This window comes from Mesocricetus auratus, unplaced genomic scaffold (genome assembly GCF_017639785.1).
Source record: "Mesocricetus auratus isolate SY011 unplaced genomic scaffold, BCM_Maur_2.0 Super-Scaffold_100004, whole genome shotgun sequence".
In the NCBI taxonomy this organism is placed as follows: domain Eukaryota; kingdom Metazoa; phylum Chordata; class Mammalia; order Rodentia; family Cricetidae; genus Mesocricetus; species Mesocricetus auratus.
This window is the reverse complement of record NW_024429189.1, coordinates 46,032,223-46,053,215: the sequence shown is the minus strand read 5'-3', so window position 1 is coordinate 46,053,215 and position 20,993 is coordinate 46,032,223. Positions and strand designations below refer to the sequence as shown.

Below are 20,993 nucleotides of genomic sequence, written 5' to 3'. Positions count from 1 at the left end.
TGGTGGGTTGGAGAAGGCGGGAGTGCAGCAGGCCATTAAATTACAGAGATGCTGCAGGGGCCGTGCCTGCATTGCCGATCCAGGAACTCCCATGCTTAGCATAAAATTTACATCTGCTACTAACCAATACGAACTATTAGAAAAATTAATATTGTAAGTTTGAAAAGCCAACCAGTGCTGTCAAGAACAAAGGTGCAATGCCAAAAATAGAAGGAATCAATAGCTTCCAATGAAAACCTAGAAAGTGATAGCCAGCTTTTGTCAAACATTTTACATTTTTTTCCATAAATAAGACTATTTATATTGATTCTTAGGTTTGGAGGGTAGCGAAGCAGATAGGAGGTAATTAAAAGCATAAATCTCCAGGGCCTGAGAAGGTAATTCTCTGTTTCACAGACAGAGCTGACAAAATGATGAACATTTTTTGCTCCAACATGACAGAAATATAGCGTGATTACATGAAACAGGGACACAGGGTGCTAAAAGTTTTCTTCAGTAGCTGCCATTAAACAATGCTCTTAAAAGTTCAGCCAGCTTTTTGAGGTAGATAGTAGTTACTCATTAAATTCTTTAAAACCTTGCTTCCACGGTAGAATGGTACAAGTACAGTAACATTGCTGTCCTCAGCACTCCCTTGTATTTTAATCAGATCTGTGGAGAATTCAGGACTGATTTTTAGACTCAGCACTCAAGGCTGGCAGGATGGATTTCTCTAGTAAAGTACCTGCCACACAAGCAGGAGGACCAGAGTTTGACACCTGTCGGTATCCCCAGTGCCTGAGACAGGTAGATGCCTGGAGCTCATTGGTCAGCAGCTTAGCTGAACCAGGCTTTAGGTTCATTGAGTAGCCCTATCTCAAAAATAAATAAGCAAACAAGTAAGATGAAGAACAGTGAAACAAAATAATACATGATAACCTCTGCTCCACAGGTACACACAGATGTACACATGCGCACACATACCTGCAAACACTCTCTCTCTCTCTCTCTCTCTCTCTCTCTCTCTCTCTCTCTCTCTCTCTCTCTCTTTGCAACCAGGAGAAAGAAAAAAAACACATTAAAAACAATGGTTTCATTTTGGTTTTTAAGTGAGTATAATGTCTTATAGAGACTCATCGGATCCTATATTGCACTAGAGTGGAGTCACGCAGTGTATATGATTTGGTATTTTCCTGGCCTTTCTTTAAACATAGAGGTGCCTCGCATGACATGGAACTCTAGCTCTCATCTGCGTCCAGCCGCATTTGGAATGGTACCCAAAATGTAAACGTGAATGTGAGAATGAAGGCACTGTCACCCAGCCCCGCTCATCAAGGTCCATTCTCAAAAGAAGGACACTAGTGTCTCTACCTCACTGTCACCACAGCTAGCTTTCCATTTCCAGAAAGTGGCTGGCTAGCCAGGTGTTAATAACAGCTTTAAAGAATGCTAGAGGCACAACTTCTGGTCTCTAAAATTCTTCCATTACTAACCCCTTTAATAAAATGCCTTTTCTTTTTAATTCCTTAACAGATTTTCCAAGTGATTTTGTTGGTGATTGTTGTTCACCTAAAAGTGTCCATGCCACTTGGGACTTAGGAAAGACTGCTAAGAGTGTGTGTTTTACTTCTTTCTTAGATATGGATTTCTTCAGTTAAGACTGATTCTAGAATCGTTAACAATAAGGAAAAGTTTCGCTTGACTTTTGTGGCTTGGGATTTCAGCTACACATTCACTCAATATCTAATTAAAGGCAGATAGACATTCCAGGCCGAGCACCTGTAGGCTCAGTGTGGTTAGCAGCTGGTCTACAGTAGGTAGCTGGGCTTTGTTTTAGGAAGCATTTGGCTTCCCAGAGCTTCTCTCCGCATGCTTCATTAGGCAGCTGACTAGAATTTTCACCATTTTTCACAACAAGAAATGGAAAGTATTATTTTATGTATGACCCAAGTAGGAAGAAAGAAGATGGTTAGAAGTTAGTGTGTTCCACTACATGAGTAAACGGAGTGACCCAAAACAGTTTAGAGCATTCCTCATTCCTTTTAGCTAATTCTACCTCTCAGACAGCTCCTTGAGCAACATGGGAGTGTTTTCTGCACTGTAGGCCCAAGGACTTGAAATCCAACGGCTTGGCAGGGTGGCTGTAAGGCCGTAGGAAAATGAGCATCCATGGGCTGGTTCTGCAGGTTTCTAAAATACCAAGACTCTGTTTGGCAAAATAGTGTGGACAGTGTGACTGAGAGTGAGCTCTTCTGGTAGAGGAACGCAGCTAAGAGAAAAAACAAGACAGTCCTTGCAGGCCTCAAAAGGAAGGGCAAAGCAAGCAGTTTCCTCACAGACTTGGTTATCTACCCGGGGAAAGAAGAGAGAGGGAGGTGGGGCGGGGGGGGGGAGGGAGTGAAGGAGAAAGAGAGAAAGAAGGAGGGAGGGAGGGATGGAGGGGGTGGGGAGGGATATCGACATTTAAGAATGCTGAACTGTATGATGCTAACTGCAGCATAATTCAGGAGAAAACAGAACCCATGGCTAGAGTAATCTCGAGTGGAAAGCTGTTTGATAGTGCCACCTCCCTGTGTGCGGCTACACTAATGTTCTCCACACGTCATCTCTGTAATTGCACACAGGTGGTGAAGAAGGGAAAGCCTGGAGAGTGGTCAGGATCTGAGGAAAATAATACTCAAGAACTATGTATTTCTATACCTAAAACAGACAGGGGCTCAGCCAAGCTTGGTGACAGTGGCTTGTGCCTTTCATTCTGCACTCAGGAGGCAGAAGTAGGTGAATCTCTGTGATTTTGAGGCTAGCCTGGTCTACGTATAGACAAATAAAGCAACAGCAACAAAAGACAAATAGGGCTTGTTACATATGTGGTTGTTCCTCATGGACTTCAGATAGGCAATAGAGAATTCACAGCCTCCCAAAGTCATGCAGCGTATTTTGTATTTTCATACATGAATCCAGTCCCTTAGAAAGGTGACTGATCTTTCTTCTCACGGGCAGATGTTCCACGATTTTTGTCAACATGGACCCACGTTCTAGTTCTTCATCGCTTTTAGGAGCATCTTACATAAACCTTTTACCTTTCTTTTATTTCCTCTTCTTCTTCCCCGCCTCCATTTCCTTCTTCATTTTTTTGGTGATGGTAGTGGTGATTTGAATAGACCCCAGGTCAAATATTAGGCAAATGCAACTGAGCTGAATCACCAGCCAGACCTCATGTGAATCTGAAACCAACTGAACAAAGCCCCCCCACTTCACACACACACACACACACACACACACACACACACACACACACACGCACGCACACGCACGCACGTGCACATACACTTAATTTTCTGTTCTAGGGCACATGGATTAGATGGCTGTTACGACAAACAAGGACTCTGAGGAATTCGTCACACCATCAACATCTAACTCTGGAATTTGAGAATATGATTCCATTGTGTTTCTTTCTGGTTGAAAAAGTGTGCATTAATAGCTTTAACAGTGGTCACACACAGAGGACATGGAAATAGAATGAAACTTTTGGGGCAAAGGGTTTCACTTGGAGAGGAGAGAGGTGACCTGGATGAGAAGTGGAGATGACTAGAATTTACTCTATACAAATAAGAAACTGTCAATGAAATATTTTGTAAGTCAGAAAGTAAGGAACATATTCCATGATGCCCTTTCCCCCAAGTCAAGAAAAAGTGAAGGAAAGAAGTTGACAAGGACAGGACGCTGGAAAGCAGCTGCCCACATTTTCACTGACAAGCAGTTTTAACCTCAGTGCATGGATTTCATTGTAACTTAATTTTCATGTCTATAACTTCATTAACATTACAAATCAGAAATGTAAAAAGAGGATGTGGTTTGGCGATAATGAATAATAACTCTGTTACACTACTGGCCAGATGCCCGATACCCACTGAAGATTGTTTGTAGTGTTGCCAGTATAATGTAGGAGATAGGTGTTTCCAAAACAGAAAAAAGTGGTATACCTCATCCTTAACACTCTCTTTTTCTTATGAATGTAACAAAAATAAATTTCAATTTAAAATAAGGCAGTAGAAATGGGGGGTAGTAAATGACTTGTGCTTTTTAATTACATTTTAATTCACATTCATGAAGGGAAAAAACATAAAAACAAATTCCAAGTAGAAACATAAATTTTAAAAAGTTAAAATGCCTCAAGATTTGTTTCTTTGCCTTTAAATCTCCACGATATCATGTGTTCTTGTCAGATCAACTGTTGTAATGCCACAATATGAGTACAAGCTTTGTTAATCTGAACACCCTCTGAAATGACTTTGGGTGATTTTCACCCTATGAATTTACACTTAGAATAATTAATTATGTGTAGTGGAGTCAGTGTGGATTGGGGGTTCCATTTAGAATCACAAGATTTCCATATTAATTTCCACACAGTTAGTAAAACATAAGTAACAAAAATGTGATCATTTGCTACACCTATACACACACATACATACACAAACGCAACCATGATTAACATTTACTGGTTGTTAAAACTCAGTGGTAGAACACCTGTCTAACATGCCCCAGGCCTGGAGTTCTATCTCAGCACTGGGGAAGGGACATTAAACATAATAGTAACCACAACACATATTAGAACTTAGGTCAGTGGTTCTCAAGCTGGGGCCACCTAAGACTATCCTGCATATCAAATATTTACATAACGATTCACACCAGTAGAAAAATTACAATTATGAAGTAGCAATGAAATCATTTTATGGTTGGGATCACCACAACACAAGGAACTGTTGTTGCAGCATCAGGAAGGTTGAGAACCTCCAACTTACACCACAACAAAAGAGCATTGCCAAGCAAATCAAAACAACTCTGAGATACCATCTCACTCCTGTCAGAATGGCTAAAATCAAAAACACCAACAACAATTTATGCTGGAGAGGTTGTGGTGAAAGGGGAACACTCCTCCATTGCTGGTGGGAGTGCCAACTTGTTCAGCCACTTTGGAAATCAGTATGGAGATTCCTCAGAAAAATGGGAATAAACCTACCACAAGACCCAGCAACTCCATTCTTAGGCATATATCTAAAAGATGCCCATTCATACAACAAGGATGTCTGTTCCACTGTGTTCATGGCAGCATTATTTGTAATAGCCAAAACTTGGAAGCAGCCTAGATGCTCCTCAGCCGAAGAGTGGATAGAGAAAATGTGGTACATTTACACAATGGAGTACTATTCAGCAGAAAAAAACAATGGAATCCTGAAATTTTCAGGCAAATGGATGGCACTAGAAGAAACCATCCTGAGTGAGGTAACGCAGTCACAAAAAGAGAAACATGGCATGTACTCTCTCATATATGGATTTTAGACATAGATCTGGGGAGTGCCAGCCTATAATCCCATGGCCAGAGAGTCTGAGAAACAGAACCTTCATTCATTCAGTGGCTGTTGGAAGAAGAGGCAGACTCCCACAGCTAAGCACTGAGCTGAACTCAAGAAATCCAATGACAGAGAGAGAGGACTGAGGACTGGGTTAAGACTGGGCTGGTTTACCTCCCAGAAACAGCTAACCTGACAAGGGTTAGCTCTTGAATCCCAGACTGATGCCTGGGAATCCAGCATGGGACTGATCAAGACCCCCCGAATGTGGGTGTCAGTGAGGAGGCCTAGGTAATCTATTGAGCCTTGGGCAGTAGATCAGTATTTACCCCAGGTATACAAATGGACTTTGGACTCCCATCCAACAATGTGAGATGCACTCTCACCCTGAACTCTTGGGGGAGGGTCTAGGCCCTGCCTAGACAGACTATGGACACCCCCATGGAGGGCCTCACCCTCCCTGGGGAAATGAGGGGATATTGGAAGGGTTGGGGGGAGGGCACGGGAGGAGGGGAGGGAAACAGAGAGGGACCTGGAATTGACATGTGAAGCAACCTTGTTTCTAAATTTAAATTTAAATTTAAAAATAAAAAATTTAAAAAACAAAGAAAAAGAAATAGTCATACAAAAAAAAAGAACATTACCAAGAAAGGGTATTTTATTACCGTAGATTACAGTTACCAGCATGTGGATGGAGAGATGGCTCAGCAGTTGTGAGCACTTGTTGCTCTTGCAGAGGATCAGGGTTGGGTTTCCAGCGTCCACATGGTAGTTCACAACCATGCAAAACTCCAGTTCTAAGGAACCCAATGCCATTTCTCACCTCCCAAGGCATCAGGCACACGCATGTTACTTATACTTACCCAGGCAAAACACTCATACACATAAAATGGGATAAACACCCACCCCCAAATCACCAGCATGTAGTGAAAATGGCTTCAACCAGTTTTGTTGTTTATCTACAGACCACGCAAACCCTTTTTCTCTGAGGGGCACTTTGGGTCCCTGCCTTCAGGGCACTTTTGAAGACCGGTGTTCATCGGGTTCTGCTTTATAACCCCCTTTCATTTCCTGTGGGGGATGCAGAGTGCCATCTTGAGGTCCCAGGTGTCCCCTTTATCTTTGATCCCTTTACTAAGTACTCTGAGTAAACGTACTTGCACTGACTGTTACCCGAGCTCACGGTGATGACTCCGACTTTGCTCTGTACAGATGCTCTGGCTTCTGTATTACGGGCAACTCAGAATCCTTCTGTGTGGTGCTTTGGGATATCATCCGTTTCTGTTGAGTTTTTCTTGTGCCTTTTGGGAGGAATAGAAAAGACTAGATTCTAAAGGAGCATTAGTAATTTGTTAAGAGTTTTGTAATTGAAATAATTTAAGCGAGCAAAATGCCCCCACGCATATTTTTAAACTAAAAATACCAGCAGTCACATTTTGTGATTCTGCCTATATATTTTCACAGATGGCCAGAGAACAGAGTATTCATTAATATCTCTAAGTTTTGGGGGAAATGATAGATCTCCACATTTGCAAAGCACCACAATAGGATTACTGAGCTTACAGATGTAAAATGAGAAAAAAAAATAGAAAACTTTTTAAAACGTGAGTATTTGACATTCCTTTCCAGCAAGCTTGCTACAGATTTACACATTGAATAATTATCATTTGCATGAATATCCATTTTTATAAATGTGACAAATTCTTACCAATTTGCATGGTGTTAAATAGGGATCCCTGGTAATTCAGGTATGTATGAACTGCATTTTTGTTTGTTCCCAATTCTTACTTCACAGACAGTGCTCACGAGTCTCACAGGAGGGATTAAAGCGTAAGAACTGGAAACCAGCAGAGACGGCCTCTCCAGTCCATATATGCACTTAATGCATCGAAATATAAGCAGAGCTATAATTTCAGTGACTCTTACATGATTTTCACAAATTGCTTCATCTCTGGCAGCCAACAGTCTTTTTTAAAAACCGACTTTAACCCCCGCACCCCCAGCTAACAGCATCACTTTAAAAAATGCTCTAGTTTTTGGACTTTCATAAGAGCACTGCTGAAATTTTCACCAGTTCAATAGCCATTTAGTAATATCTTATGCCATTCTCCCGTTTAAAGAAAACTAGTAATTTTGTTACTTATTAAGCATTTTGTTTAAACAATGTCACCTAACTAACATCCTCAAGATTCAGATTCCTGACTGGCTGGCTGTGCCAGTCTCTAGCCCAGTTCTTGCCCGTGACCCCTGCTGCTTCCGTATTCCAGCCATAGTGACGCTGACTTCCCTAAATATGCCTGCACATCCCCACCCTTAGCCCACTCTAGATCTAGTTCTTACTCGGCTTCCAGGTCTCACTTCAAACATTTCTCCCTCACGGTACTTTTTCAATGTTTGAAAGACTAATTTAGCCCGGCTCCCACTGGCTTTACTACATGTGTCACAATTTGGAAATATATATTCACATAACTGTTTAAACCCCCTTCCCATTGACAGAAGGGCAGAGTCTGGATCTGTTCTCTTCTGCCCAGTGCCTTCTACCTGGTGCCTAACTCAGTGCATAGGAATGGCTCTGAAGGGATCCTAGGAGAGTTACTAAAGCTATGCTCTGTGGTAAAAAAGGAACTTATAACATGACCTTAAAGCAGTAGTTCCCAACCTTCCTAACACTGTGACCCTTTAATAACAGTTCCTCATGTTGCGGTGATTCCCCCCCCCACTGTAAAATTATTTTGCTGTTACTTAATAACTGTAATTTTGCTACTGTTATGAATCAGTGTAAATATTGGATATGCAGGATATCTGATATGTGTGACACATACCTCCCAGGGGTTGCTACCCACAGGTTGAGAACCACTGTCTTAAAGGATACTCCCCAAAACTTGTTTTCGCTGCAGGCCACCTTCTAACATCATAGCAAAAGGGGAGTGTCTGTCTGGTTTTGACTCCTCCTCTTGAGGGCTGTTTTGACCTAGATTCAGGGCTTCCTTCATTGATCTGCAGCGTGCTGGTGAAAAACCTCTTCTTTTCATCTTTGGTTGGAATCCAGGATCTTCCATTTCTGATACTGTCCAGAGTTCTCTGTAAACTCCAACCCGTCACCCTCGCTTCCTGTGGCTTGACGGGGTGAGATGAGGTTCTGCACAGCCCGTGCTTAGCTCTGTGTCTGGTGCGTGACACAAGATAGCCGCAACTGTGTGTCCGTGCTTTTATTTTTGAGTTCAGGAAAATGTGTGGTAGCCTTTATGTTTACTGCTTCTCTGGACACTGTGTTTCCTTCCTGGCTTTGTGTTCTTGGACTCTTCAAAGTGATGCGGGCAAGGTGCTCTAATATCTTTCGAGGCACCTGTCAGTCTTTTGTTTACACAAACACCTACCACTCAGCTTTTGGTGCATCCTCATTGCCAACTCACTTCCAGGACGAGACGACCTCAGATTCTATTATTTTCCAGTTACTTAATAAAGCTGATTTGAAATTCTCAGAAAAGTGTTTTAGCCCTCCAAGTGCTGCCACACTCCATAAAGACTACGGTAGTTCCTGGAGACTTAGAGTCTTAAATTCTTTTCTCTCGGACGTTCTCACGTTGGCCTTTTCTCGGGTCCATCCCACTTTCCTGGTGACCTTTCTCTGTCCTCACTGACAGGTTTCCTCCTCCCGGATGTCACTGTCTCCTCAAGACTCTCCTCAGACAGATTTCCTCCCGGCTGTACGTAACTGTTGGCTTGAGGTTATTTTCTCAAGTACATTTCCTCCCCCTCTGTTCTTAATACCTCAGGAACCTCATCCATCCCCAAGGTTTCATCTGTCACCTTGTCACCCAGTTTCCAGACAGTTGTCTACACCCCAGCCACCCTCCCCAACTAACAGTTATTGAGTCCCCCGGGATGAATCCCAGGAGCAGCTCAGGGAGACACCCAAACAAAACTCTCATTTGCCCCTGACGGATGTCCCCATCCACCATCACTGTACATTGTTGCTATGTGTTTTTGCCACTTTCTCTGCCATTTGGCTATGAGAACTTCAAGTCTGGCTGGTTTTTTTCCATCCTCTATCCTTACTTGAGTTATATTTTGGAGTAATAAAAATTATATATTCATTCACTCACCCATTCATGTTATTTATCAGATGTCTAGTCCACCATGTTTCAGATAATTTGTTAAGTGCAAGGTACACAATGGAGAAGGAATGACTTACAGGTGTGAGCCATAATGGAGGCTGTGGTCTGGTGGAAGAAGACAGAATTAATCACATGATTTTATGAATTCATAAATAAACTTGAAATGGGAGAGGAGTTTTGGAAAGTATCAGGCAGGGTCCAAAAGTGGAAACTTCACTACAACTTGGTGGACATTACTTTGGAGGAATCCAAAGTTATTCTACAACTTAGTGTGGGATCTCAGAAGGCTTCTTCAGGAAGGGAATCTAGCCAGGTTCTAAAGGAAGCACAGGAATTAACTGAAAACAGACACAAGGGCTAGCATGCCAAGCTGCAGAAATGAAGACTGATTGTATTTTACTTAGCCTGCAGCCACACTCTCGGTTTCTCAGAGAAAAATAGAGAGGACCCAACAAAACCCAGGACTAAGGAGGGAAGCAGACATGCAGGTTGCCTATGTGATGATTTAGGGTTTTAAAGCAGGAGTAGTGAAGCATTGTGGACTTTTTTAAAACTAAGGAGTGGACATGGTCAGATTTGTGTTTGAAAATACTGCTACAAAGAGCAGAAGAAGGTCTTTGTGTGACCGCTGAGGAGACCCTTGTGATCTAGACAAAAGATGACAGCAGCTTTCATCAGGATGGTTGCGACAGAGGAAGAATCAGCCTGACTGGAGATGTTCTCTGGTGAAATCCCTAGGATCAGACAGAATGTGAGTGTGGAGTGTGATAATGAGGGTGCCCTGGTCCTTTCAACAGAGACGCTGTTGATAGAAGAGGGGAATGACTGGGTAATTCAGAGAGGGAAACAGCAATGTCTGTCATCAGTTTTGGGTTTTTGTTTAAGATACCTTGATACTCAGAATGGACACCCTAATCTGATGTGCAGGTAGTTTTGCATGCTGTAATGTGGGGAAAATTGGACAAAGTAGGCTGGAAAGCTTGGGGTAAAACCTCAGAAAGGGCTAAGAATACGCAGTATTTGATGACTGAGTAAGGAAGGATGTGCCAGCAAGTGCTCCTTATGCCAGAAATACTTGTAGATCCCTAGCTTGTCTGCTTCATTCAGGTCTCTGTGTAAATTGCCTTCCGTGGAGTATCCTGGGTGCCTAAAATGGCATCTCATACCACTACTGTGTGCCACCTTATTCTTTCTGGTTTTACAGGACGGTGCACCATATTCAGAGAATGTGTCATTTGTCACTTAACACCCCCCAAAATATTCTACACAAATATGAATTCATTATCTCTTTTTCTGTGTCCCCAGATTAGAATGAAAGTTCAGTCTGTGTGTTTCAACACCTAGAATGGGGCGTGGAAAATAATAGGTATTCAATGTATATTTATTGCAGGAATAAAAAAACGAGCCCCCAGTGCTAACTTTATGATTGGAGATTTCCCTTTCTTGTTCCCATATATATGGATCACATTCAAGGAAATGTTCAATTAAAATAATTCACAGTGGTCTTACCATATATTCTGTGTGAACAACCTCTGTTGTAACTTACTGGTCAGCACAACATTTGTGGGAGTTGGTTGTCTGCTTGCACTGTGTGAGTTCCGGGTTGTGGACTCAGATCATCAGGCTTGACTGCAAGTGCCTTTCCCCACTGAGTCATCTTGCTGGTCCCAGTAGAACTTTTAGAAAATATCACACAGAGTCACAAAGGGGATCCCATTAGCATTTTCTGACTAAAATATTCCAGAAGTTTTGGTGACTCAAAGCTGCAGGCATTTTTTTCCTATTTTGCCTCGAATAGAAGAAGCTCTTATATGTAATGAAGGCTGCAAATATTAATTTGGAATGGAAACTTCAGGTTTAATCTGCTGTATAGTGTAAAGACTCAATTCTCATGGTGAGGGTGACTATGTGTTGTCTCATTATTCCACCTTCGTTGTATTCATATATTATGAGAGTTTATTGTATTACTCTTCCTATCTACATATTTTATTTCTGACTCATAACTTTATGCTGGGACTTAGTCCTTAATTTGGCACTTTGAAATATGAATTTTTGAATGACTAAAACAGGTTCTCAAATGCGTAATGAATTTATAAAAGTACTGCTAGAGCCATGTTTCAACCCATTGTCTGGGCATTACACTCTCAGAGTTGTTCTGCCAACATTAAGGCTATTATTCATGAACCATAAGGGGACACAATGTAGGTTCTCATTTTAAACTTATGTGGTGTCATTTCTGTAAATGTCTTTAATATGAAAATGGAAATGAGTGTAATTCTTTCTTGGACTGATTCGAAGTAAATGTGTGAAAGTCTGAGAGCCCAATTTATGAGATAGTTCAGAAGGTTTGGGTTGGTTAGGTGATGGATCACAACTGTACCCTGTTGAAAGCACATGGTCCTCCTAAATATTACAGCCAAGCAAGTGGAACTGGAGTCATTGCAAAGTCAGAGATACCCTCTTATCTCACAGTTCCAGAGAAGTAACTGGCATCTTCCAGGTTTGTATAAAATGTGAAACTCAAGGAAAGTAGATCACTTCCACTTTTAAATACTGTGGGAAAAATCTCAAATTAAATAATTTGATATTGAATAATCATTGATAAATCCTTAATAATTTCTTGTCATAAAAACACAAAATAAAATCTATGTAATTGATAAAATGTTCGAAGGGGTTCAGTCCCTGTATGCATAATTTTAAAGAAAATTGAGTATTTCCTAAGTTGTAAATTATTTTTACTTATAATTTCATATTTTAGTCATGTCAGTGTACAAAGCCCTTCCCTCCTTTGCTGGATATAATCATTTAGAGAGTGAAGCTTATTGAGTGTGTTCTCTGGGGAGTTAATCACCCATTCCCCTTTGACTGAAGGATGGTAGAGCACGCCCCACCAGGGGTTATTCCTTCATCTTCCCCCAATTCAACTGTTGGCCACTTACTAGAAATTCGATTATGCACGAGAATATTGGCTTACACACTTTCTGTGTTCAGGTGCTGATTCCCAGCCTAGAAGACAGCATAAGCACCCCTCAAAAGTTACAAAATTGCAGTCAAATGCTGAGTAAATAGTCCTGTTGTTGTTTTAAAGAGTACACATCTCAGACACTTCTTGCTAAATTCCCAAGTACACTGTAATGACATCTAACAGAGTTTGATGCTTAGTGTCTGTGTTGAGGAATTCACCTAAGCATCCTCCCATTCGATTGGTGAAAGAAGATACTTTGCAAAAATGCACTCTCTAGGATTTTCACTGTTTATGAACAGAAGTAAGAAAGGAATCCCTGGGTTGAACTTTACCTTAGCGTGTGTATATGATAAACTTAGTTTGTTTTTTTTGTTTGTTTCCTTGTTTTGGTTTTGTTTTGGAGATAAGTTTAGTTGTAACCTAATTTGAAATGAAACGCTGAACTTGGAAAGAGAGAGAGGAGAGCAGAACTGAACAAATCAAAGGACCTGCAGGCAGATGGCAGTTAATACAGGCACTCCCAAGTAACTGTGCCTTATGCCTGCCCTTATCAACCATGAATTGGCAACACAGTATGCAGTTGGATCCCTGAGGGAAGAAGCCAAGATAGCTGAGAATAGTCTGAAATTAATAACTCCCCCTTCACATGACTAAAGTGAAGTCTAATACTGGGGGAAATGACAGCTTTGTTCCCTTGAGACTGGGTGGGCAGCCACAGCACTTCTTAGGAAGAGCAGTCCTCACTCTTCACCCCAGTCCGGCTGATTATCAACTTAAGCTGCAATCACCTCTAGCCAGTCAGCGTGCTCAGGTGCGGCATCGGATGTTTGCCAAGCAGAAACACAGGCAGCAGGACTCTCAGGTGACTAATAGGATGTATTGGGAAAATTACTTTGAAGTCTACTAAAGATCTCAGCATTTTTAAGAAATGGATTAATTTGCCTCGGCTGAAATGTACAAAGTGAAACGATGTCTGTGTAAAGCTTGAGTATCAAACAGCGGCATCCTGAAGCAGCTGTGACCCAAGAACTCTTCTTCTGTCTCTAATATTTGATGGAATTTAAATTGGGCCCAAAGAGAATTAACAGTCTAGAGTGCATATCATTTTCCTCATGGAGAGCTACTGCTTCTCCTTTTATGATGCAGAAAACATTTGGAGTTGGTGGGGGGGGGGGTCTTCTACACTATCCAGCCATATGGTAGAATACCATGCGCAGGGTGCTGGCCTGGAGGATAATATCCATGATGAACTGTATGTGAGTGGTGCCCCCTGGAGTTAAACAGTGTCAAGGCTCTGGATGGACTATAGAAACCAGAATTGTTTCACTGGGTAGATCTTAGAAATGAGCAAAGAAATCGAGTCTGTTTAAGCTGAAAAGCTCAAATTGATCAAAATTTTGTCTGGACATTTTGTTTTCAACAGATTCCCAGTAAGTGAGGATTGAATGGGGGTGAACACCAAAGCGAGTTAAAGGTCATTATTGATACTGCAGACTATAAAATGGCCAATATCAGAAGAAAGGTTTACTAGCAACCTTTGGGTTGAGTAAGCCTCTCTCTTGGGTGTTTCTTGGCATTTCATATATTGTGGCCCTGTCTCTGAAAGTATCAAATTTTGTAAAGTACATACAAAAAATTTTTACTAGTTAAAAAGAGTTTATAAAAAGAATTTTAGCTTTGTGATAAGGAAAAAGCTGAAGTAACATTTAGCTTCTATTCGGTAATTTTTAATTTGTTCCTGCGTTGATGGGTTCCAAAGTGTCACGGTTTTATCTCAAATAATTATCATAGTGTTTTACTGATGATACAGGACTATGGTTTAGCACACAGGATATAAAATCCGTAACGCAAAAGCAACATCTAGCGTCACAATCGTTTTCTATCCAAAGCGCTCACTAGTAGAGCATTTGCTGTGCAATTGAAAAGCACTGTAATGGTTCGCATTTTACAAGGGACATAATTTTTAAGGTAGTACAGTTCAGCAACATTCCTCTGTTGTTTATCAGTGTGCTCTAGAGAAGCTAAAAGCACATATGCCAGGAAACACTGTAGTTCAAAGGCCATGCTGTCCAGAACATGCTGTTCTCTTTGCCCTAAGTGCCTCCTGCCAACTGCTACTTCAGAGTCCACACCAGAAACAGGGCCAACCTCAGTGTCCTCTTTTTACGACTGTTTTATTTAGAAATTTTTTAAAAATTAACTGTCCACACTCTATAGCCATACCACCCCGAACACAGCCCATCTTGTCTGATATTAACTAGCCATAGCTCCTTCCCTCATGGCATTGCTAAACATATATATCAACACCCAAGGCAGTGGAGAAAGTGACGCCATAGTTTAGATTAGATTTTCTTTAATCCAGGAAACAGTTTTGCTTATTTCTCTAAACACAGAAGATCAGTGCTGTAGTGGAGTTGGGGAGTTGGGCACCCCATGAGTTTGCCTTTCCTTGCACAGTGAGCACAATTTGAAATCATGAAGGGGACCAAAGACACCTCTCTGAGGTGAAACCCAGAGATGAGAGCACCTCAGAGTTTAAAATTGTCCCACTGGGAATATGTTTGTTACATTTTTACTTTTAAATCAAAACCTTGTCTAATTCATGATTTTTTAAAAATTTGGACCAGTAAGGTTCTGCGAAATGATGAGGATTTGGGAAATCAAAGGGACTTGGTACCAAAGAGAATCAATGGAAGAAAATGTATCCCTGGATGTCATTTCTTGTGAAAGCTGTTTTACCAGGGGACAGTGGGTATTCTAGGAGCTCCAGAAGTGGGCCCTAAAATGTGAGCCTAGATTCCTATCAGTTCCTAGGTGGGGTCAGCATGGTCATGGTCATCCCAGCAGCCCTTTCTATTTCTGTGAGTTCTTCCCAGGGGCTTTCTTCTTCCTTCTCCTTTTTGAGTGCTCAGGCTCAAACCCAAGGCCCTGTGCAACAAAGCATGTGCCTTAGTGCCAAGCCACACCCCGGTGCGTTGCTCACTGCCAGGTGGGATTACAGCAGCTCTGTTGAAGTCATTTGCACTAGACAGCCATTGCCCTGCTGGTCAGTCCCGGGGCTGTAGTAACTGTCAGCCTGGCCAAGCAAGCCCATTGTTGACCGAGTTTGATTGTGGTGTCACCGGGTGCCATGAGTTCTCTGGCTCTTGTCCTTGCCTCTTTCACTCCTCAGTTAAGGTGTCTCCTTGCTAATGAAGCAGGGCCAGTGTTGATGATACTTAACAGGGTCTCACTTTCACTTGAAGATTTGCCCGGGAAGCAGAAACTGTTGACATGGCCTCTGATGAAAACACTGAGGATAGCAAATTGCCATGAACAAAAAAAAAAAAAAAAAAAAAAGAAAGAAAAAAAAAGCCAGAGGGAAGGAGAAGTGTGCCCAATGAGAGGGAGGGGTGCCTGCCACTCTCCCTGTTCTGAAATAGGCCACTTCACTTGCCCCAAGCACCAGTCAGTGGGAGCCAAGGACCCTCAATGCCTACTTCTGTGTGCCCCAAGCTCAGAGAAAGTGGGTCACATTGTGGAGAGCCCTTTCTATCTTGACACACAGTGAGGTATCACTTAGCTGGATCTTTATCTCAAGTGCTAACTGATGCTGTTAACTTTCTGCCCGGATGCCAGGAAATAGTAATGAGGAAATCACATTCTGTTCGTCTTGTACTTGGAAGTTATATTTAGAGAATCGTGTTCTTGAGCCAAAGGGCACTAAATAACCCTAAACTACTCAGTGCACTTGAAGACATGAGGCCTTGAAACATCTCCTTGGAACCTTGCACAGCGAGCGCCACTTGGCTGTAATCCTAGCACTTGGGAAGTAGAGACAGGAGGGTCAGGAGTTCAAGGCCCACCTCTGCTGCATAGTAAGTTGGAGACTAGCCTTGGCTACATGAGACTCTCTAAAAATTACATGAGGGTGGTATCCTAGTGCCTCGTAGAAATTGGTATATAACTAACAAGTAGGACTTCAGGGCTTCCTTAGCTATCATTAAAAGGATTGAGCCTAAAGTATTGTCTTCCTCCAAAATTAGGTAGCTGTTCCTATTCATAGATACTTCAGTGGAGTTAAGGTCTAATCCCTTTTTGCGTTGTTTAAAGCAGTGTGCCATCTTGTGGCTTTTCAGTTCTAGCAAAATTACAATGTAAACTTAGTGCAAGTATGTGGAGATACGATAGGTATATAATTAAATAGAGATAAACATCTAAGCACTTCCTGTCTACTGAATGCCTTCCTAGATACCCTATGGTATCTATGGATGAGTTATCTGCCTTTAGTACGCATAGTTTCTTGTTTTCAAGACACTGGCTGATAATGCTACCAGGCACAGGATCCTATGAGAATCATGTGAGCTAATCCATGCCATGTGTGCTCATCCTGGAACAGTGCTCGGGAACATTAGTCATCACTGTTATTTCCATAATACATTTTTTTAATTTTCATTTATTTCCCTAGTTTATAACTATTGTTTTAGTGTGCTTTCTGTTGCTGTTATAAGTGTTGTGACCAAGAGCAACTTAGAGGGAAGAAGCATTTATTTCAGATCACACTCTTGGGTCATAATCCAAGATTGAGGGCAGTCAGGGTGGGAACCCTGCTTGCTGGCTCACTCTGGACCTTCTCTTCGGCTGTCTTTATCATATAGGGATGGCACTGCCCACAATGGACTGGGCCTCCTACCTCAGTTATCAGTCAAGAATCTGCTCCATAGACATACTTACAGACCCCTCTGATCAAGGCAGTCTCCCAGCTGAGACTCCCTCAGAAGGTAACTTTGACAGCCGAAGCTGACTAAAACTACCCAACTCTACGTGATTTCACCTTTCTTTGCTAATAAGTGGAAGTCTAATAATGCTTTTTTTTTCTTTTTCCCTGGAATTTTTTTAACCTTGGAAAGGATATGAGAAATCTCTGAGCATACTAAGTAAGAGAATGGTAAGTCAGTGAGGAGCTAAAAACATAATGGTGAGAACATACTGACAAAAGAAATTCTTCCAGTTAGTACAGGCCTTGGTTATACACACAGGATGTCACTGGTGTATTTTTAATTATAATGCAAAATAAACCTTTCCTTAGATGACACTTCTACCAAGTGTTAATGTTTCCACACCCATTTCCTAGCCCAATGGGGGAAAACACACACACACACACACACACACACACACACACACACACCAATGTCAAAGAGCTCTGAAAAGCCAATGAGTTCCTACTCTAATGGGACAGCAGATGTATAGATAGAGCATTCAGCTCATTGCATCTTTTCCTCATACGCAGACGGCTATAATGTTCAGTAAGAGCACCTACCTTCGTCTCATCATTTATGTATTCAGCAAAAGTAGCCTTTTCTCCCATTGATATACCAAGTAATGGGGCATTGAAGTGGTGTTCCCTAGCTCCAGTTTCACAGAAACAAGGGTGCTGAATAGCTGGAGGTAGTGAAGCTATGTGACTTATTAGAGTTGGCACAAAGCAAGCCAGGAAGTTAGGGAAGCATTACAGTACACAGACACACACACCCCACAGCTTGAGATGGCTTAGGCAAATGTGGCATTTAAAAACAACCAGGAAACTTGGTTGGTTCCATTGAAGCAAACAAGTACAGGACCAATAATGACTATTTCCAGGAACTTGGGCTGTATATTTGGAACATTTTTGTTACATTCATATTCCTCACTCATAATTTTACTCCATAATAAGCCCACATTCTCCATGTTTCCTTGTTTACTGTCCTTTTCTCATACTCAGTCAATAAATATATTAGATGGCTATTATAGGAATCCTCCTCACTTGAAATCTGTAGCATTGTGCATTTGCTGGAGAATTTCATCTCTGTGATATCCTGCTCCCCAAGGCAGTACACCCCGCTCTCTTTGGCCTCCCAGTATAGATATTCTACTAAGTGGCCTATGTGACCCTCCCCACTTTCCAGCCATACCCACACCAATCTTTCCCTGGGCCAAAATTCTCACACCAAAAGTGCACTTTCCTCTACCAATTCATGTGTAACTCTTCCTTCAAATCTTCAGTCAGAAGCTGCCAATTTTAGGAAGTCACAATCGAGGCTACTCCTCCCTGCTCTCCTTTGGTTTTGCTCTGCATTCCCCATAGCACACTTTGCCGTGTTCTTCGTGAATGGATATGCATTACATCTGTTACTTCATGGACCTATGAAGCTTTGCTTGCCTTGACCATCTTTATACACACAGAGATCCAATGAAAGCTATTATAGAGAAAATTATTAGGTTAAAATCCTCTAATAAAGCACCATCTTGTATATATAAAAATCTTTCATGTATGTCAGTTTATAGCTGTCATTATACCTACTATGTCTTGTTTTATTTTTACTGTTATATGCATGTTTTCATCTTTCAGTCTCTTCAGAATGAAATTCAAATGAATTTGGCTTTTATTTCTCAGTATGTACAGTAAGCAAGATGCCAAAAGACCTTGTTTAGATGGAAGGTAACTTTCCAAATGTCAGTAAATTAACTAAATGTCTTTTAGGTTTATTGTAATTTGGTGTTGTCTCTTGTCTTACTTTTCTCCTTCCTTTGATCTGGTATTGAAGTCACAGTGCTACGGATGTTTTATGTACAAGAGATTTGATGTAAGAGTCACATCTGAGATCAAGGATTGTCCTTAGCTCCCTTGTGGCATGAGCTATAATTGGAACTGAAACCATCCAAGATGGCATACTAAGTGCGTGCAGATATCTCCAAAACGCAGTGCCCTCTCCATTCAGCAGCATCTGTTTACATGTTGCTCTGTCACTGTAGTTGATCTCAGAACAAAGACTACAGGGAACTAGGCACAGAGCAGCCAGGCTTTCAGCTCGTGCCTGGTGATTGTGGAAGTCCATGTCTGCAAGTTTAAATATGATACTCGCTGCAAACGCTACCAGCAAAATCGTGAGAAAGCAAGTCCCCTGGCATAAGCCGAAGTGGGAGGGCACTGCTGACCAATCTCATGTCCTGGTCCTGAGGTCCACTCATGGAACTTCTAGGTCATTGTGGAGCAGGGTTTGATATGCTGAAACCTCTTAGTTTTATGAATGCCAGAGATGTAGTCAAGCATTGACTGTAAATGTCTGTGGTGCTATGATTGATTGTATTTTCTTCCTGCATGCTCATCCATCGTGGTCTTTGTAAGTAGCAACAAATGAGCCTGATTTGTTCTCCTTTGTAGAGCCAGGCCGAGGCCCACTACAAAGGAAGTAAACATGCCAAGAAGGTCAAAGCACTAGAGGCAACGAAAAATAAACCCAAAATGGTTCCTTCCAAGGACAGCGCAAAGGCTAATCCCAGCTGCTCCATCAGGCCAATCACAGGCGACAGCTCTGACAAATCAGGTCAATGACACTTTTTGTTCTTCGGCATTGTTGTGTTCTCCTACCCCACCCACCTACCCCAACCCCATTTTCCTCCCCCTTGGATGTTGCATGTTACTCTCCATGATTTATTTTGTAATATGATGTTTATTTCACAAGAAGGAATATGTGTTAGCACAAAATGCAAACATTTGATATGCTGCCATTCCATGTTGTGAAATATATGCATTTAAATATATGTGTGTATATAAGTATATATGTATCAAAATAATCAAAGGCTACTGGTCACATGTTCAGACAAGCATCAAGTAATGGATATAAAACAGTAGTATCAGTATTCCCTCTTTCTGTTCCTTTGTGTTTGGTTTGTGTTACAGGCTTTTTTGGAAAGATATTCTTAAGCTTGTTAATAATAGATTTTTTTCTTGTATTTCTAACCTCAGTGAAGAGTTGGGGGTGACATTTTCAGAGAGAATGACATTAGTGGGTATGAAAATGTGCTTAGAAGTAACGGATTCTGACTTCCTAACACCTTTGTGAAGCTCTTCTCTGAATTACAAATTGACCCAAATAATTTAAAGGAATTATTTACAACACCATGAATTGCTTAACAGAAAGTCTTAATATATAATTAGAAATGTGCTGTTGATGGAAGTGCCTCATAAGAAAATTCTTTAATCCAGAACCTGTATTATCTGAGTAAGTCCTTTCAGTGCGAAACAAAATTCTCTTTCTCCTTTTCAGTGTGGATACCATGAAATTGGATGTTGATGGGCTTCCCTCTCACAGCTGCCCTTGGGACGCATAATGGATTTGTCATCCTGTTTTAGTGGCTAGCTGAGAAACAGTGTCTGTTAAAGGACACTAGGAGGACATGTCCCTTTTTTTATGTTTGATTCTGGCATTCGGGACTTCTATGTTGTGGGAAATGCACACTTCAGGTTCTCTCCTGATCATCAAAACCCCTGTAGCCCTTGAGGAGGAAGCTGAAGAATGCTTACCCATGACTGCCCAGGACCACTGGAGACCAGCAAATCCATTACTGTAAAAGGAGAGTTCAGAAAGCGTCTTCAAATAAGAAAGCTATGTACAAAGGAAACATTATTGCTTAAGTTCCATAGATGCTGTCTCCAAAAGCATGAACTTAAGCCTAGAATTAAGCTACCAAATTTGGTGTTAATAAAAACAATTCTTTGTGTTTTATATGATGGGATCACCAAGTTATCTTATCAGAGAAACATGGTAAATACTGGATTGT

General features: G+C 41.4%; 1 protein-coding gene across 6 annotated transcripts in view; it reads left to right on the top strand.

Moving 5' to 3' along the window:
- The window catches only part of Znf385b (zinc finger protein 385B), a 406,548-nt gene that overhangs the window by 347,208 nt on the left and 38,347 nt on the right, over positions 1 to 20,993 (top strand). For all 6 annotated transcript variants that reach the window (XM_005065121.4, XM_013122572.3, XM_040745679.1 and 3 more), the window contains one exon: positions 19,594 to 19,756. In XM_005065121.4, the coding sequence (XP_005065178.2) occupies positions 19,594 to 19,756 (163 nt within the window). The remainder of the gene's footprint in view (positions 1 to 19,593; positions 19,757 to 20,993) is intronic.